The sequence below is a fragment of the Podarcis bocagei genome, assembly GCF_964188305.1.
Source record: "Podarcis bocagei genome assembly, chromosome: 2".
In the NCBI taxonomy this organism is placed as follows: domain Eukaryota; kingdom Metazoa; phylum Chordata; class Lepidosauria; order Squamata; family Lacertidae; genus Podarcis; species Podarcis bocagei.
Window position 1 is genome coordinate 17,287,381 of NC_138126.1, and position 19,207 is coordinate 17,306,587.

Here is a 19,207-nt window from a genome sequence, read left to right on the forward strand (position 1 = left end):
TGCAGGCTCCTTGGCTTCAGCGAAAGCAACGCGAAGCCTCCGGAGCGCGGAGGGAGCGCTCCCTCTGCGCTTTGGAGGCTTCACATTTCTATCGCTGAAGCCAAAGAGCCTGCATTCGCTCCATAGAACACACATACACTTCCCCTTCATTTTTGGAGGGGGAAAAGTGCGTCCTGTAGAGCGAAAAATACGGTATCTGTCCAGGCGATTTGGGGCAGCCGGACTCCTGCCCCTCACTCTCCTTTTTCTTCTCTCTTTCAGCTGAAATCTGATCTGCAGAAGCGGCTGCAAGCTGATCCCAGCTTCACCCCGCAGAGGTTCCCCAATGCCCAGCAAGCCTTTGTGGCCGAGGACTTGTAACGGTCACTGCCCCCAAACCCTCCTGGATAGGGAGGCCCTCTCTCTGGGGCTCACCTCTTTGTCCTTTTTTTGTGCACGATGCAGACAGCCACTCCCTTCTCAGGCCAAATATTTAAGTTCCTTCCCAACTTACGTCCCCCCTTCCCAACCCCGTCTTCTGGTTGCTGTGACCTTTCTCCCCCAGTGGAGTGCTCGAAGTTGCTGCTGAATCAGTAAATAAAGCCACTTGTCCAGGGACCGGTGGTGCTTGTGTGTTTTCAAAATGCTCTTATGGCTGGTGGGATATTGAGTTGCTTCGTGGCCCGGCGACTGCAGCCAAGCGCACCAATCTCGCATTAAAGGATGAATTGATCAAAACCGGCAATTTAAGTCGCCAAGGAAGAGGCCGATTTAAATCTTTACCATTGATATCGCTTCAACAGCAGTGTTAATAATATACAAGTAAAATTAACTAAAGGTTTTTTTAAAAAACACTATTTTGTTCTTAATAACCAAACCTTACATCTCATATGTATATTGTGTGTATATATATATTTACATGCTTTCCTTTTTTTAAAAAAAAACCTAGAAAGGGAATTGCTTTACACTATTCCCAAATAGACGCTTCCTTGTAACTATCACCTATGGCAGTTTGCAAGGTTCACAAATTGATAAGACTTGTATGCGAGTCCCTTTGCATTCTCCCATGCAGGAGACGATACAATTATCCTTTCTTCTTTCTGCGCCGCTTGGCCCAGTGCTACCCTCCCTCAGTAAAGCATCAAATAAAAATGAAGTTCTTTTTAGGTGGAATATAAACATTCCTGAGTGAAGTTGTCAGATTGGTTATGATACGGCTTTTACACCTTAACACTGATTCAGGTGAAAGATAAAAACTTGTAGGGCTAACAAGAGTGTGGTTTGAACACTTTATGACTAAGGCAGCGGGGTATAGCGGTTAATGTGTTGGACTGCGGTAGGAAAGATCAGGGTTCGCATCCCTACTGAGCCACCATGCGTCCCGTTACCGTCTCACATACCCTGTCTCAGGGTGAGGAGAGAGCCATGTATGTCACCCTCAGCTCCTTGGGGGAAAAGGTGGGATATAAATAAGTAAAATTAGTAAGCTTTGGCATGCTGGGTACTGCCAGAGGATGAGTGTTGCATTTCTACGTTGGGGGTGGACAGGCACCTCTTCCCTTTGCACCCCACTTGTGCCAAACTTCTGGCAATACTGGGGTACCAGGTTACTTCTCAAACACCTATTGTTTTAAGATAGCCTTTTTTCAAAAAAAAAGTAAACCTCATTTCCATTTAAATCAGATTTTTAAAAACCTTTCCTTTTAAAACTCATAGCAAAGTAGTATGTGGAACTTGTTTTTGTGCCTCAGTCTTGTGCGTGGTCTAAACGTGGGATTGAGGAACCGAAGAGAACTTGTAAGAACTTAAGAAGAGCCTGCTGGAATAGGCCCATCTGGTTCAGTTAGAGGTTTTTAAAGAAAAGCTGCCTCCAAGCAGATAATATTATGTATGAGGGGAAAGTATGGATAAAAGCGGTATATGTGAAAAATAGCACAGAAAAAGGGAAACGTACTTACACACATTTTTGTATTGGGGAAAATGTATACAAGAACGTGTATTGGGGAAGAATCTGCCCAAGAATGCTGCAAATTTTATTTTTTTATAAAGACCTCTTTTTTAAAAAGCAAGCAGCAAACTGATGCTGCAACATGAAAAACGGGCTACAAGACTGGATTTTCTTCTTCAACATCCCTGCAGTTTCCTTCTCTTCGGGAATAGATTAAATGCTTAAGTGCCAATTGTTGTTGCCCAGCACAGCTGATTCCGCCAACCAATGTAGGCCACCTGTCAATCGGTCACTTATTGCCCGTGAACCAATGGAACAGTCTTCCTTTTGTAGGCGTGGCTGGAGAATGTGCCTGCAACAGATCCTTTGACATTCAGTCCAGCTGCTCCTGTTCTTCCTTCGCTCTGTTGTAGAGGCATGCTCATTGCTTGGAGGTTCTTATAGGAGCCTCCGAAGAGCCCAGGTGTGCTGCTCTTCTCTAGTGGCTGGTAATGAGGCATTTGGTTGTCCTGGCAGAGGGGCACTTTAGCCACCCAGACTGGTACCCACTGACAGCCTTAATACTTTAGAGCAGGCATAGGCAAACTCGACCCTCCAGATGTTTTGGGACTACAACTCCCATCATCCCTGACCACTGGTCCTGTTAGTTAGGGATCATGGGAGTTGTAGTCCCAAAACATCTGGAGGGCCGAATTTGCCTATGCCTGCTTTAGAGCCACCATCCACATTGCAGCAAGAATAGCTGCTGCACAACTGATTTAATCCAGGGTATAAGAATCACTGCAAAGCATGCGTTTATCAGGAAGGTTCACAACACAATGCTTTTTTTTTTAAAGGCTAGGTGTGTGGGTGATGGGAAATAACCGTCCTTGGAAGTTACCTTTTTCTAGCAGCACAACTAAGTAGACCTTTATTTTAAGCACTACAGAAATGGAGGCAGGCCAGCCTAATGTGCAAACTTCCTGGGGAATGGTTTTGAAGGCTTGTGTGTTGCAATTTCGATCCCCCCCCCCCCCGCCACCAGTAGGGATTGGGAGAATGGAAGCGCTCAAGAAGCAGAGCTGCCTACAAGGGGTGGTAAGCAGTTTCTATATAACCTTTCGTGCCTCTGATAATATGGAAGCAGTCACTACCAGAGCTTTGCCAAGACAATATTTTTCACAAAGCACCGTCCCGGGCACCTGTGATTTCTAAAACCCCCATGATACAGAGAACTAATTCTTTCCCCTGACCAGGCTTCATTTTCCATGGAGTGAAAAGTTTTCGCACGCTGAGGACGTCAGCAGGTAAGGTGACAATCCAAAAAACCCACAGTCTGACTTTTTATTTTATTGGTTTTTTTAAACAACTTTTTTGGTTTTATTTATTAAACAAACCAGCTCGACCACCTTTTTAAAAACTCAATGCTTCCTATTTCAAACTCGGGGGAGCAAATAGGAGAGGAGACAGGCTCCCAGTCTCACCTCCCCCCGCCCCCATAAATAGAAGAGGGAAGAGGAGAGACCCCCCGACACGTTCATATTTATATATATTTACACTCCAAACCTCAGAGCTGCTCCCCCCTCAGATCAAAGGGCAACAGAGCCCCCTACCAGAAAAATAAACTCAGGTGAAACCAAAGGAAATAAGCAAAAATACATTCAGCAGGGAGCCTCCCAAAATCCTGATCCTTGCCCCCCTCCCAAATTACACTCTGAGCACCCACTAAGTGTCTAACACCCCTACTCCAAGGGGCAAATTCCAGTGTCACCCCCCCGTACAAACAGAAAAGGAGTTTAAGGAGACACCCCGTATTCAGGATACACCAAAGGGGGGGGGGAGAGGAACAAACCCCTGCAAACAGCCCTCCCGCGATCTTGGGGAGGAGAGGGGGGAGGAAGTTAACAGAATCGAAAAGGGGAGGGTTCCGCATCCTGGGCTAGTGGTGGCCGGAGAGACTAGGGTCTTGCTTGTCAGTGTGGGAGCGCACGTCTGGCTCAAGGCGGCGGGCTGGCGGGCCGTCACGCGGTGGAGCGGCTCGCTCCCAAGAGCGGGGATTCCAGCGCAGGGCGTCTGACTGGGGAGCAGAACACACACAGCCGATGAGAGGAGGAAGGTCGCTGCGTTCCTGAAACCCCCACCCAAATAATTGCCTTAAAAAGCGGGCTCCGTTTCTCAATCCCGATCCCACCAAGTCCTGTATGGCGGCCTCACCTGCTGGTAGACCTCAAAGCGCTGGGCACGGAAGATGCCACCGTAGGCAGAACCAGGGGACTTCAGCCTGGCACCAAAGCCTCCAGAGAAAGGCCTGAGGGGAGAGAAAAAGTCTCCGTGACGAGGCAGCCAAAGGGGCCATTTCACTTCTCTCTCGCTGCTCAGGAACCATCTTCCGACACTTACTACTTTTAACGGAAATGATACTTCTGAGAACTTGCAGAGAAGGCACCAGTAACAGGAAGATGCTTTAGGGAAAGGCCTTTCTATGCTTCTTGGCTGACTCAAGGCAATGTGGGTCCACTCCACAAAATGTGAGACGGGTCCAGTCGTCGTCCTTTTATGAGTCTGCTACATACTAACTGGGCGCCAGCACCCCCAGGCAGCATTGGGGGGGGGGGAATTCTTGATAACTGGAGACCTTACAGCATGGGTAGGCAAACTAAGGCCCGGGGGCCAGATCCGGCCCAATCGCCTTCTCAATCTGGCCTGCGGACGGTCCGAGAATCAGCGTGTTTTTACATGAGTAGGATGTGTCCTTTTATTTTAAAAGCATCTCTGGGTTACTTGTGGGGCCTGCCTGGTGTTTTTACATGAGTAGAATGTGTGCTTTTATTTAAAATGCATCTCTGGGTTATTTGTGGGGCATAGGAATTTGTTCATTTTTTCTTCAAAATATAGTCCGGCCCCCCACAAGCTCTGAGGGACAGTGGACCGGCCCCCTGCTGAAAAAGTTTGCTGAACCCTGCCTTAGTCTGTTTCCAGGACATTTCCTCTGTCTCCAAAGCTCTGCCCCACACAGAACACTCACCTGCCCCCAGAGGGGGGCCGGGCCCCTGGAGACCCCAGGCCATTGAGTTTCCTGTAATCTTGTAGCGGCTTCATTTCCAGAGCGTGGAGCTGGCGGGGGAAAAAAAAAACCTACATCAGAACCAGCGGGTGGGGAGGCCTTTCCCATGGAGCAGAGCCCAGCCCACCAGCCCTCTTCCTTACCTCGCTACGGCCCACTCCGCCATGAGGAAAGGCTCGCACGGCTGGAGAGACGAGGCGCCCGGCTAGCTGCCCAGGCGCCCGCAGAGCCTGGGTGGCCACGGACACCAGGGGCATGGGGGGAGGCGGCGGCTGCGGAGGGGCAGGGGCAGAAGGTGGCGCTTGCTGCAAGGAGCCAAAGTTCACCACGGGGGGCAGCTGGGGCGGCTCCACCACGGGCAACAGGACCTGGGGCAGGACAGAGGGGACGGAGAGAGAGAAAGAGAGAAAGACAGGGGCTGCATTACAATCCTGGGACAGTTTTGGTCCAGGAGCTGGGCTGAAAGAGATGGCGCTTCGCTCACCTGCTGGCCAGGGCCTGGAGCAGTCAGGAAGTTGCTCTGGCTGCCTTGCCCCAGGGCGGCTGGGTAGAACTCGGAGGGGGATGCAAGTTCTTGGCGCACCTGCAAGGGAGAAGGGACACGATGATGGCAACTCCCAACACAGGACCAGAGGAGGAGGCCCACTTGGATCGCATCAAAGGTTTCTGAATGCAAGCTCGACATCGGAGCCTTCCTGGATCAGTTCCAAGGTCCACCATAAAGCCAATGGCTCTACAAAACCGACAAGCAGGGTGTCAGAGGCTAGCTGGCAGCAAATCACACAAGAGTGATTTTTATCAGAAGAACAGGATCTGCTGAAGAGGGCCAGGCCCGCGAGCACAGCAACCTTCTTCAATAAGTCTTGCTCCTAGGAGGCAGTTATGGAGACTACAGGTCCTTGCCTTCCCACAGCTTCCTAAGTGTCCTCTTTCCCTGGGTCCTTCCCAAGCAATCTGAGACTACGTCGACACATCTGCCTCTGCTCCTCCCTCTTCATACCCCTTCTGATTCTGGGAGACCAACGGGTCTGTTGTAGAATTAGGGGAAGATCCTCCTGGCTTCACCAGTCTGACACCTCTCTGCCTCTCCTGCTTTGGGTCCTGGAGCTCTCTGCGCCAACAATTCTCTCTGCTCCCTGTTACCTCTTCAACACTCCTCTTCCCAGTCTTCTCCCTCTGACCACTCATTGTTGTCCCACTACCACTCCCTGAGCTCTGAGCCTTCTTCCTTTGAGGGTCCCCCAGCTGGGGCCTCCCATCATTCCTCTACATCCAACCAGTCCATGACACAGGACCCAAGGGCAGGAACGTTCTCCTGTTCGTGATCCGCAGCAACCGGTATTTAGAAGCATGCGGTCCACGATCCTCAGTAACTGGCAACACTCACATCTGTGGCTCTGGAGCTTCAGAGCGAGCCAAATGAAAAGAATGCTTGGCTCCTAGGCACAAAGCTACTTACCTATGGAGAGTAAGGTAAAGGTAAAGGGACCCCTGACCATTAGGTCCAGTCGTGACCAACTCTGGGGTTGCGGTGCTCATCTCGCTTTATTGGCCGAGGGAGCTTCCAGGTCATGTGGCCAGCATAACTAAGCCGCTTCTGGCGAACCAGAGCAGCGCACGGAAATGCTGTTTACCTTCCCGCCAGAGTGGTACCTATTTATCTACTTGCACTTTGACGTGTTTTCAAACTGCTAGGTTGGCAGGAGCAGGGACCGAGTAACGGGAGCTCACCCCGTTGCGGGGATTCGAACCGCCGACCTTCTGATCAGCAAGCCCTAGGCTCTGTGGTTTAACCCACAGCGCCACCTGCGTCCCAAGCTGCCCACTATTATAGACACAGTGTGAGAGGAGAGCTCCTGGCTTCCTAAAATGTGACTACCCCTCCCTGAATTCCCCATTGCCCTGCTCTCTCTCCCAGCTCCCACCCATTTGTGCCGCATCATAAACTCTTCCTCTCCAACCTGCCTCCAGAAATCCGGGTTTCCTCTGCACCCCCAATTCCCAGAAGGCCTGCCCTTCAGTTAATTCGCCCACCACAATGCCTAGTACCTGAAGCAGGGCTTGCTCTGGAGCCAGCTGGCTGCTGCAGAAGGCTGAGCTGTAGATGAAGGAAGGAGGGGGAGCCTGGTACAGCAGGCCTGTGGCTGGCAGCTTGGGAAGCTCCGCCGCCTGCAGGGCCGATATCTCCACGTACTGCCCCTTGAGGGCCACCCCCGAAAGCAAGGCGGAGCTGGGCAAGACAGCGCCCCCGGCCGTCTGAGCAGGAGAAGTGGGGGCTGGGCTGGGCTGGAGGTACAGGTGCTGGGACCTAGTGAAGGAAGAAAGCCACAGGTCAGAATCAGAGATGGAAGTCCAGCCCCTGCAATGCAGGGATTCGCTGCTGAAGAATCCTTGACAGGTGGCCGCCCAATCTCTGCTTAAAAACCTCCAACAAAGGAAGAAGAGGAGGAGGAGGAGTTTGGATTTGATATCCCGCTTTATCACTACCCGAAGGAGTCTCAAAATGGCTAACATTCTCCTTTCCCTTCCTCCCCCACAACAAACACCCTGTGAGGTGAGTGGGGCTGAGAGACTTCAGAGAAGTGTGACTGGCCCAAGGTCACCCAGCAGCTGCATGTGGAGGAGCGGAGACGCGAACCCGGTTCCCCAGATTACGAGTCCACCGCTCTTAACCACTACACCACACTGGCTCCTAAGTCCACCACCTTCCCAAGTAGTCCAAAGGAGGGAAGAACCTCTGAAGCCGCCCGATTTGGTGTCACCCAGCTGGCCTAGTGCACATACTGTGACCTGCAACGACCTTTCCAGCCTGCTACCCTGAGCTGCCTTCAGTCATACCATAGAATTGTAGAGTTGGAAGGGACTCCAACTGCAATGCAGGAATCTCAACTATACATGACTAAAGAATCCTTGCAGACGGCCATACAACCTTTGCTTAGAAAACTCCAAGGAAGGAGGGTCCACTCCCCTTTCCTGTAACCTGTATCCACTGGTTCGGGTCCCACCCCCTGGAGCAGCAGAAAACAAGCTTGCTCCATGTTCCACATGGTGGCCTGCAGGAAGATGGGTACAGTATTACCTTTGTGGACCAAAGTGCTTCTCACAAAAGGCAGGGTGGGAATGCATGCCATGCTGCAGAGGCTCTGAGGTGTCTCCCTGCCCATGGACTGTTTTGCCAGAGTGGTGCATGCTCTAGTTATCTCCTGCTTGGACCACTGCAACGCGCTCTATGTGGGGCTACCTTTGAAGGTGACCCAGAAACTACAACTAATCCAGAATGCGGCAGCTAGACTGGTGACTGGGAGTAGCCGCCGAGGCCATATAACACCGGTCCTGAAAGACCTACATTGGCTCCCAGTACGTTTCTGAGCACAATTCAAAGCATTGGTGCTGACATTTAAAGCCCTAAATGGCCTCGGTCCTGTATACCTGAAGGAGCGTCTCCACCCCCACTGTTCTGCCCGGACAGTGAGGTCCAGCGCCGAGGGCCTTCTGGCGGTTCCCTCCCTGCGAGAAGTGAGGTTACAGGGAACCAGGCAGAGGGCCTTCTCAGTAGTGGCGCCTGCCCTTTAGATCTGAAGGAAATAAGCAGCTATCTTATCTTTAAAAGACAGCCCTGTTTAGGGAAGTTTTTAATATTTAATGCTGTATTGTTTTTAACACTCGATTGGGAGCCGCCCAGAGTGGCTGGGGAAACTCAGCCAGATGGGCGGGGTATAAATAAATAAATTATTATTATCCCTCCCACAAGGGGAGTTCAGAGCCCCATATGCTCCCTGCCCTTACCTGTAGGTGTGCAGAGAAGGGGTGCTTGGTCGGTAGCTGCTGCCCCCGCTCGCGCCATGAAGCTGGGACTCCAGCTGGGCAGTTTGGACCTGCAGAAAGAGGATGCAAGGAACCTTTCAGGGAAGGTGGGAGAGCTAAAACCATTCCTCCTGAGCTGTGCCAGAGGCCCCACAGCAACACAAATTGGCCCCTCCTCTGCCCAATCTGCCAAGGTAGGTACCTGGTTCCCGTAAAACAGCTCCGGGTACAGCCGCTGACCCTGGCCCCTCTCACCTGCTGGGAGGAAGAAGCACAGTCAACCGCTGCTCTGGCTGGGAGCCGCATAACGTGAGCAATCTTCCCTTTCCGCTCCAAATGCCCCTCCATACCTGAGAACACGGAAGCGTCTGCTGGGAGGCTGTGCAGGCAAGATGCTGGGGCTACGGGGAACGGCCGGGCCTCGCAGCCGCGGCCAGGAGGCGCCTCGGGGGAAGCTCGGTGGCTGCGAGGGGCCGGCGGAAGCAGCTCCCACTCCCTGGGGGCCGAGGTCAGCTGCGGAGAGGGAGGAGGTAGGGGAGTCATTGGAGGCAACCAAGGCTCTAGGCTTCCTTTCTAAACGGACCAAATGTTTATTTCCCTCGTACAGATTTAAACTCTACCTTGCCATGTGCAAACGTGTACTAATAGAGAAATCATATCAACAGCTTAACCCCCTGCACTGCAGTGACAGTAAATCTGGCAAAATATATTCCCTATCACCCAGGTCTAACAGCTGCATTTTTAACCTGCAGAGGTTTTGGGGGAAACTGCCAAGGGCAATCCTATGCACAACAGGTTGCAGAAATCAAGCCCCTATATCGCTTGTACATCAGTATTTTTTCTGATTTTATCTTCCGTGGAATAGTAAAGGTAAAAGTACCCCTGCCCGTACGGGCCAGTCTTGACGGACTCTAGGGTTGTGCGCTCATCTCACTATATAGGCCGGGAGCCAGCACTGTCCGCAGACACTTCCGGGTCACGTGGCCAGCGTGACAAAGCTGCTCTGGCGAACCGGCACCAGAGCAGCAAACAGAACGCCGTTTACCTTCCCGCAGGTAAGTGGTCCCTATTTATCTACTTGCACTCGGAGGTGCTTTCGAACTGCTAGGTTGGCAGGCGCTGGGACCGAACGACGGGAGCGCACCCCGCCGCGGGGATTCGAACCGCCGGCCATGTGATCAGCAAGTCCTAGGCACTGAGGTTTTGCCCACAGCGCCACCCGCGTCCCCTGTTCCGTAGAATACGTGGTTTAAAAAGGTGCATGCTGTAACCCGCCCCGACACCTTAGGGTGAGGGGATAATAGATAGATAAACTTTATTCGCATTAGCCGACGGCCATAGCAACATAAAACAAGCAATATATACAATTAAAAAGACAACAATGGGTTAAAAGGGCAATCAAATGACCAAGATTATCATTCAGATAGTGGCCCTTAATCTCACTGCACCCTTGATAAACCTAGCAACCTTTGCAGTTGTCTGATCATTTTGATCTGATAAAAGAAAGAACAATGTGGCCGCAGATGAGCGGCCTGGGAAGGTAAGTAAGAGTGGGGAAATGACTCCTCAGATTAGGATTAGGGTGAGGGGAGGGGAATATTAGTAATATGCAGCGGACTGATGGGGAGCAACAGCGAGGGGGGAGAGAGATGTCCCTGCTCCCATCCAGGAATCTGGCCAAGACTGGCCTTTCAAAAGAGAAGCCAGTTTAATCCTGATTTTGCATCTTGATCCAAGAGACATGCTGAAACTACAACAGGCCCCACAGCTGGAATGCAAGGTCACCCATTGCCCAGCTAGCAAAGCCAAGCTCTTTTGCAGCCCTCCAAGCTGAACTCAAGAGGGTGGGAAGAGAAGAGGGAGCCCCAAATCAGTGCTGGCACGGCTTCCCTACTTACCCCCTCGGCAAGTCCCTGGTGCAGCTCTTCTTTGTCTGGCTTCGGCCCTTCGTTCACCATGAAGCGAAGGTCAGCATCCTGAAGGGGGCGAAAACCAGGGGGCGGGGGTTGGAATCTGAGTCTGGGACTTGGACGAGAAGGGACTGCAAAGCACATGCATCTTGGCACTTACCTTCTCGCTAGCGCCAAACTGGATGGGTGGGCAGGCCCCGGGGGACTCGAGCTGGGGGTTGGGCTCGGACGTCATCGCACCCAGACCCTCTGCGCTGTTGTCTTTTGCTTTCTCCACTCGCTGGGAACGCTCTGTGCCAATAGCACCAGGGGGAGGGTGGTCCCGGGGCAGCGGCTCAGGGGAGCTGCTCACCTGTCGCAGGAGGAGGAGGAGGGGTGGTGAAACTCATGGGCCCTTTGAGACCATGGGGGTGGCAAACAGTTTAGCCGGAGGGCAGTATCCAGGCTCACTTTCCAGAGGTGTTTTTTTTTGGGGGGGGGCGGGCGCGTTGAGGGGAAGTGCTGCGGCTGTTACTTCACATTTATTTAGCACCAACTGATGCTTGCAGCTGAAGTGAAAGCACTTAAAAAACAACAACATATATTTATGAGTGCAAAGACAGGCATGAAGGCATGTAAGGGGGAGAATTATGCCTGGTACTATTTTCAAAATCAGTGCAGGATTTCAGGGGGTGGAAGCTTACATTCCATGCCTGGATTATTGCCAGTTCCCCAAGATTAGAATATGTGAAAATCATTTATATATATAATGGAATTCAATCTGGTGAAAAGCCTGGGCTAGTTTTGCTTGGATAAAATTTTAAGTGCAGAGACTTGCACGTCCTTCAATTATGCTACCTCTCCTGAATATACTGTATTTTTCGCTCTATAAGACGCACCAGACCACAAGACGCACCTAGTTTTCGGAGGAGGAAAACAAGAAAAAAATATTCTGAATCTCAGAAGCCAGAACAGCAAGAGGGATCCCTGCGCAGTGAAAGCAGCTATCCCTCTTGCTGTTCTGGCTTCTGGGATAGCTGCGCAGCCTGAATTCGCTCCATAAGACGCACACACATTTCCCCTTACTTTTTAGGAGGGGAAAAGTGAGTCTTTCAGAGCAAAAAATACGGTACTTTCAGAAAGAGGAAGGGAAGTTGCCTGAAAGAATCCCAAAGCAAGAAGAACTTGGGATGCACGGTCCATGTTAGCTACAAACGCAGCCCACACCAAGATTCCTTGAAACCACCAACATGTGGACTCCTTTCTAGCAAGAAGAGGGCAGGGGAAGCTGTTCTGGAAAAGTGGAGCAGGATGCAGCTGTTGTGGCTGTTAAGGGGTGATGCTTTCTTCGCTGCTAAAAGGATCTTTGTAAGGTGGGAATCCTCCTAAAAGCCTTGCAGTTCTCACAGATCCCCATTTGTAATGCCGAACCGAGGCAGAGGACCAAGTCCTAACTGGAGCAAAAATGACAAGAAGAGCTCAAGAGAGAAATGAGGTGGCTGAGTCAGGAGAACAGGCGATTTCAGAAGCCCAGTCAGGATGGCAGAGTCAACTGTGTCAAGAGGTGGCAATCACGGGAAGGGCAGTGGAAGAGCCAAAAGAGGACACCTCAGTCAGCGCAAAACACACACACACACACACACACACACACACACACACACACACACACACACCAGAAACCTTTGGGAGAGCTGTTTCAGTAAAACAGGGTGGGGTGGAACCAATCCAGTAAAGGAAACCATTAAGGCAGTGGTGGCCAAGCTTGGCCCTCCACATGTTTTGGGACTACAATTCCCACCATCCCTGACCACTGGTCCTGTTAGCTAGGGATGATGGGAGTCGTAGTCCCAAAACAGCTGGAGGGCAGAGTTTGGCCACCGCTGCATTAAGGAAACCAATGCAGCTGCATGCTTTATATCAGTGCTGACTGAAGATGTGGCGACACCCCAGAGTTACTTGTGTACCTTCTTCTCCTTCAGCAGACTGGAGTCTCTGGCTGGCGGGGACCGCCTCCTCTGCTCTTTAGGCTCTGCTCCCTCCGGTCCAGCTGAAGCGGCAGCATCCTCGGTGCTTTTGCCGATGGCTCCGCTGCGCTTGGCCCCAGCATCTGGTGTGGCCTTCAGACCCCCGTCGGGAGAGCTGCGCTGACTGCAGGTGGCCGAGGAGACCTGTGAGTCGCTGCTGAGGTCCACCCCACTGTCAGACAGGCTCATCTGGGCAAGGGGCAAAGCAGAGTCAGGAAACAGGGTTAGGGGACAGAAAATAATAATAATTTATTATTTATACCCCGCCCATCTGGCTGAGTTTCCCCAGCCAATCAAGTGTTAAAAACAATACAGCATTAAATATTAAAAACTTCCCTAAACAGGGCTGCCTTCAGATGTCTTCTAAAAGTATGGTAGTTGTTTATGAGGGTACGAATTTGCTGAATAAATTTTTGAATGGAATCCAAAGAGGGAGGTGAGAGGAAGTCAGGAAAATAAGTAAAAGAATGATAGAAATTGAAGGGAGGGATTTTTATCTGTATTTTTTCTTTTTTGTTTCTGCTTTTATGCGGAATTTTTGGTTTTGGGGTTTTTCTGGTGTTTAGTTTTTATTGTTTGTTGTTATGTCTTTTGTAATCTTTTCTCTTATTAAAACTCAATAAAATATTCTTAAAAAAATAAAATAAAAGTATGGTAGTTGTTTTTCTCTTTGACATCTGGTGGGAGGGCGTTCCACAGGGCGGTTGCCACTACCGAGAAGGCCCTCTGCCTGGTTCCCTGTAACTTGGCTTCTCGCAGCAAGGGAACCACCAGAAAGCCCTCGGCGCTGGACCTCAGTGTCCAGGCAGAACGATGGGGGTGGAGACGCTCCTTCAGGTATACTGGGCCGAGGTCGTCTAGGGCTTTAAAGGTCAGCACCAAGACTTAGAATTGTGCTCGGAAAGCTCCCTCATTGGCAAAGTCCGGCTCCGCCCTGGAAAGGGAGCCTCTGCAGAACATGTACCTGATCCATCCCATCTCAACGGACCTCACCTCCGTACTAGCAACCTCTTCAAAGGCGTTCAGAGGGTCGATCCAGGGCTCCACAGAGGCAGGGCGGTAGCTCTTTCGGGAGGAGTCTGATGAAACAAAACACAGGGGCACCTCTGAGCCAGGAATGTTTGCTCTCTCTCCCCTGATCCCAAAAGCTGCTCCCTCTCGCTGCCAGTTCTGATTTCCCAGCCTGCCCCAGGAGCATGGCCTTTCCTTCTTCTCTGCATGCTTGCAATAACTCACTGGAATTCAGCTGGTTCCAGATCTGTGGGGCGAGCCCCTCGGACACTAGAATACTCCTGCTACGAGGTTCGCCAGGGGTCTCCTCCTTGGGGGCCGAGAAGCCAGGGCCACTGGGGAAGGGAATGGGGTCCTGAGAGAGACAGGGGACAGACACATACGTGAGACCTTGAGAAGCTGAGCAGCCTTCCTTAAATTTTTTTTTAAATTATTGAATGATTTTATGTTACAAAAAAATTACAACCATACTACCACAAAGTATAATTGAGAAATAAAAATTACATACATCAATATTTTGTTTGTTATTTACCGTCTTATTTCCTCCCAAACATTCCATACAAAACACACACCCGCACAAACATAAAAACAAATAGAAAATAATAATAAGGATAATAATGAAAATAAATATTTTGACTTCCTGTCAAGTCCCTTCGCATATGTTTATCTTATAACTGAATGTACACAAAACAATAAACCTTTCTATATAAATTTTCCAATACATTCAGAAAACATAATAAATCCTTAATTGTTATCCACCTCCTTTTACTTCGTCACTCAAATGCTAGCACGGAGTCAAAACTATTATCTTCTATAACCATCCCATTTTCCCGCAAAATTTTGCTTTGAGTTTCCTCTGAGCCTGCTAGTCAATTGAGCCATCTCCACAAATTCCTCTAATTTAATTTGCCAATCTGTTATTTTTGGAGCCTCCTGATCTTTCCATCCCTTGGCCACGAGTATTTGAACTGCTGCAGTTGCAACCTTCCTTCTGCTTCATGCCACGCGATTACATAAAAAGAGAAAATCGCTTACCTGCTGGAGCAGGTCTTGCTTCCGGGGCCTTTCCCGGCGCTTTGCAGAAAAGCCACCCAATGCACTGGACTCCTTCACTGGGGCACTGCTGGAGAGAAGCAGCTGGTTCTTGTCCAGGAAGCAAGTGTCTGAATTGGAGGGATGGAAAAAAACAGCAAAATGGGATTGCAGTGGGGAAGGAGCAGGCATCTGGTCCCTGCCGAGACCAGAAGCACTTGGAAATGCAGTTCAACAAGACCTGCCAAAGCCAATTAGCAGCCGATCTTAGAAGCATAGAGCTGGAATGAACCCTAACCCACTGCAATGCATACAGCCCCCCATCCAATCTGAAACCGTACTGGGTCCTGCTTAGCTTTGGAAATGTAAGACCGTATTGTGCATTGGGAGAACCGATGCAGCACTTGTTAGCTCCTAGAAAGTCCCTTGTGGGGGATTGGGGAGAGGGGCGGGCATCTTGAAATAACTACAGCCCCCTGGAGCAATGGAAGAGCCGATTAACGCACTCAGCAGATGTACTGGTCATGTGTCCCATCACGCTTGTCAACTGAGCCAAGTAAGATAATGACCAATGGGCAAATTACTGTCTTTTTCCATGTATAAGACTAGGTACCCCCCCAAAAATGCCAAAAATTTGGGGGCGTCTTATACACGGATACATCTCCCCCCATTTTCTTAAATCGGAGTCCCCCAAAATAAGGGGCGTCTAATAGACAGAAAAGATACGGAATTGATCGCCAAGAATGAATTTAGTCACTTCCAAGAGAAAGAAATCCAGACCCCCTGGTTACTAAGCAGAGACTCTGCCCATTACCTGCGCTGCCACTGTTCCTACTCTCGAAGCGTCGCAGTGGGAGGGCAGAGGAGCTGCTGCCTCCAGGCCCCAGGAAGGGAGGCTGGGCTGGGCCGGGGGAGGCTGGCTTTGTGTGGCGGCTGCCCAGTTCAGCCAGAGCCTGCTGGATGCCAGCTGGGTCGCTGTGGATGACGCGGTCCAAACGATACACTGTGCTGGTGGTGGGTGCTGGGGGAAGGCTCAGGCCTGGAGAGTGGTCATCGGTGTTCCGGCTAGAGGAGGAGGAGGAAACATTATGGCAGCGGACCGGGGATTTCCTTGGCTGTTTCTCCCTCCCTCTCCATCAACAAGTCATCTTCAAAATTCCCAGTTTTTGATGGTGACCATTTCTCTTACGGAATTTATGTAGAACTGCCCCGTCTTCTGTCTGTTCCCAACTTCCCATGGTCAAACTAGATTCCTTCCTCTGTTATTTACCACTAAGGGGCTGAAGATTTGTTAACTTTTGTGGCAAAATGAGAGTGGGGGCATAACGTTCCACAAATATGCTTTAAAAGAATACTACTGGAGAAGGAAAACAAGGGACAGAATACATGCAAGTTTTTGCACGCACAGAATGAGGCCCACTCATGTGTCGTGACTCCCCAACCCCTAAATCTGCTCTGGTGGTTTGGAGGAACAGGAAAGTTAGGCGGAGGAAAATCACATTGCAGAGGTGGACTTTGTTGGGTGAAATAATACCTCACATAGCACTCTATGTGGGGCTGCCCTTGAGACTGACCCAGAAACTCCAGCGGGTGCAGAATGCCGCGGTGAGACTCCTTATGGGGTCCTTGCTGAAGGATCACATTCACCCGGTGCTATACCAGCTGCACTGGCTCCCGGTGGAGTACAGGATCAGGTTTAAGGTGCTGGTTTTAACCTTTAAAGCCCTATACGGCCTAGGACCCTCGTACCTACGGGACCGCCTCTCCTGGTATGTCCCACAGAGGACCTTATGGTCTTCAAATAAAAACATCTTGGAGATCCTGGGCCAAAGGGAGGTTAGGCTGGCCTCAACCAGAGCCAGGGCTTTTTCGGCCGTGGCCCCGATCTGGTGAAACGCTGTGTCACAAGAGACTAGGGCCCTGCGGGACTTGACATCTTTCCGCAGGGCCTGCGAGACAGAGCTGTTCCACCAGGCCTTTGGCCAAGGCAAGGTCTGACCTCCTCTTTTGGTAATTCTTCACAGAACTCTAGCCCAATGGTTGCCATTATTTTGATTCTGAATTGATTTTAGAATGAATTGATTTTAGAATGTATTTCAATTGACTGATTTTATGTAAACTGCTATTTTTACTGTTGTTAGCCACTCTGAGCCTGGCTTTGGCTGGGGAGGGCAGGATAGAAATAAATTATTATTATTGTCATTATTGATATTATTACTAGCCAAATGCCACCCGTGTTTCCTTTTCAATCTTTTTTCTCTTTACCTCTCTGCCATTCCAGTTTTGTCTACCAATCCACTGCCCCCCTCCATCTTTCGGGCTTTCTCCTCCGAGTACTTGCCTGCGATTCTTGGGAGAGGGCCAGCTCCTCTTGTCCCCTCCGCTGCGCCCGCCACCACTCCCTCCACGGCCAGCCTTGCCTCCTCCTCCTGGGCCGGGGTTGGAGCGTCGGTTCTGCCGGTCCATGCCAGGCCTCTGGCTGGAGAAGCTGCGTTTGGACATCTCCTTCCTCTGGGCTAAGCTGAGCTCGTTGCTGGAGGGCCGCCCGCCCACCGAAGGCGCCCCAGAGCAGCCACCTTTGAGAAAGGCGGTGGGGGGAGGCCCGCCAGGTGCCGGTTCCTTCTCCCCACCGCCCCGGCGCTCCGTGAAGTCGCTGCTCTCCGAAGCCGTCTCCCACTCCTCATTCGCCTGGTCCGAGTTCTGGTTGGACAAGTCGGGAGATTTTGTGCCTGCCACGCGCCGGGCAGCCGATTCCTCGGGGAGCGGGGCGGCAGGGGCCGGGGAGAACGGTTGGCCGGCCCTCTGCTCGCCATTGAGTCGGGCCGCGTTCTCGCGCTCCTGCTTCAGCCTCCGGAACCGGGGCGGCTTGTCCTGCTGCTGCGAACGCCCGTGGCGCCGGCGGCGGGGTGGCCGGTCAAAGCCACGGTCCGAGCCAGGGCCAAGAGGTGGCGGAGGTGGCTGCTGCTTTAAGGGGGCCTGGAAACCACCAGATTCTTCTGGGGCCATTGCCGGAGGGCCTGACGGCGCCTTCTCTTTGCCCGACGACTCCAGAACTGCCTCTTGCTGCTTATCGGGCTTCTTATTGGGCTGGGGCTTGGAAGGAGGGCTCCACCCCCCAGGGGGCGCCCGGCCACCACCTCGGCCCCGGCGTGAGGGAACCCCGCGAGGGGTGAAGACACGCCCGCCACGGGTGCCAGGGTCTGAGAGGCGCGGAGGCAGCTTGTCGGCAAAGCGAGGCAACCCAGGGTGCTGGGAGGAGGAGGGGGCCATGGCAGACGTCACAGGAGGGGCCCGGCTGCGGTGGCTGGGGGCCGGCTCCTTGGTCACCTCCTTGTCCGAGTGGGCCACGTCGCTGGCGCTCTCGTGCGTCTCGCTCCCCGTCTCGGATCCCCGCTGGCGCCGCCGCTTGGGTATCTCTTCGTACTCCGAGCCTTCGCTGCGTGTCTCGCTGGCGTTGCGCGGGCGGAAGGTGGAGCCTGGCCCCGCCGCTTTGCCCACACCGTCATCCAGCCGGTAGAAGGGTTCGCGGTAGCTGCGGAACTCCCGGCTTCTCCCACGCCCCCCTCTCCCGCGCCCGCTATAGGCACCCCGGAAACCTCGCCCTCGGGCAAAGTACTCTCCTCGGCCCCTGGCCCGCCCCCGGCCGGCGTAGCCGCCACGCTCGTAGGGGGGCTCCCGGCGCCGCCGGCTTGGCGACAGTGTGCCAGTGTGCTGCTGCTCTTTGGGTGGCATCACTGTTCCGCCGTTCACCACCGGCTTGGCCTTGTTCTCCTTGCCCGCTTTCGGAGGCTCTTTAGGGAGCTCGGGTTTGCTGCCCGCCGCCTCGGCCCCCTCTTTGGCCTTCCCAGCGGAGCGCATCTCCTCGCCTTCGTCTTTTGCCTCCTTAGGGGGAGGCGGCGGCTTCTTGATGGGCCCGGCTCGCCGTGGGGCCTTGTCCCCGGAAATCTCCTCAATCCTCCGGCTGCTGCCGGGACGGGGCCCCCAGCGCGTCTCTGTCTTGGACTCGCGCCGTGGCTGCTTGTGGAATTCGTGCTGCTGCCGCGGGGGCTTCTCCATCCGCCGCAGGACCTCCTCTTTGACCAGAGGCTCCTCCTTGGGCTGCTCCGAGGGAGGCTTCTTAGCCACCACTGGTCGAATGACGGGAGGTTCAACCGTCTTAATCTCTTCTGGGGGGTCACGGTGCAGCAACTGGGGCTCCTCCTCGCTCTTGCGGGGCAGCTGGACCGGCGGCTCAGGGCGCCCGTTTCTGCTCACCTCTGTGGGTGCCGTCAGAGCCATGGTGGCCTGCCAAGGGGGACCCGCTCTCGGTGGCTCATCCACTGGGAAGCGGTGCATTGAGGCAGGGTTGCCGTTTTCGGAGAAACCCTGGTAGTTCCCCATGTAGGGCTGGGGAGTGATGGCCTCACGCAGGCGAACCGGAGGGGTCTCGCTCCTAAAGGAAGGAAAGCAAGGGTCATTGAAAGGTCCTCTATTCTGA

The 19,207-nt window shown here is 52.5% G+C and overlaps 2 protein-coding genes across 13 annotated transcripts in view; one reads left to right on the forward strand and one right to left on the reverse strand.

The window, feature by feature from the left end:
* Positions 1-597, forward strand: part of BAG6 (BAG cochaperone 6) — a 30,722-nt gene extending 30,125 nt beyond the window's left edge. For all 9 annotated transcript variants that reach the window (XM_081181785.1, XM_081181781.1, XM_081181780.1 and 6 more), the window contains one exon: positions 262-597. In XM_081181785.1, the coding sequence (XP_081037911.1) occupies positions 262-360 (99 nt within the window). In that variant the 3' untranslated portion in view covers positions 361-597. The remainder of the gene's footprint in view (positions 1-261) is intronic.
* Positions 598-3,236: 2,639 nt separating this feature from the next.
* PRRC2A (proline rich coiled-coil 2A) overlaps positions 3,237-19,207 on the reverse strand; it is a 43,411-nt gene continuing 27,440 nt past the window's right edge. For 2 of the 4 annotated variants that reach the window (XM_081181709.1, XM_081181710.1), the window contains exons 16-32: positions 17,072-19,162; positions 15,545-15,795; positions 14,734-14,861; positions 13,924-14,053; positions 13,681-13,766; positions 12,628-12,876; positions 10,845-11,036; positions 10,673-10,750; positions 9,125-9,287; positions 8,977-9,032; positions 8,757-8,845; positions 7,020-7,278; positions 5,455-5,553; positions 5,114-5,338; positions 4,932-5,020; positions 4,121-4,214; positions 3,237-3,983 (exon numbers count right to left, since the gene is read on the reverse strand). In XM_081181709.1, the coding sequence (XP_081037835.1) occupies positions 3,846-3,983; positions 4,121-4,214; positions 4,932-5,020; positions 5,114-5,338; positions 5,455-5,553; positions 7,020-7,278; positions 8,757-8,845; positions 8,977-9,032; positions 9,125-9,287; positions 10,673-10,750; positions 10,845-11,036; positions 12,628-12,876; positions 13,681-13,766; positions 13,924-14,053; positions 14,734-14,861; positions 15,545-15,795; positions 17,072-19,162 (4,417 nt within the window). In that variant the 3' untranslated portion in view covers positions 3,237-3,845. The remainder of the gene's footprint in view (positions 3,984-4,120; positions 4,215-4,931; positions 5,021-5,113; positions 5,339-5,454; positions 5,554-7,019; positions 7,279-8,756; positions 8,846-8,976; positions 9,033-9,124; positions 9,288-10,672; positions 10,751-10,844; positions 11,037-12,627; positions 12,877-13,680; positions 13,767-13,923; positions 14,054-14,733; positions 14,862-15,544; positions 15,796-17,071; positions 19,163-19,207) is intronic. The other 2 variants (XM_081181711.1, XM_081181712.1) reach the window with 2 other exon arrangements.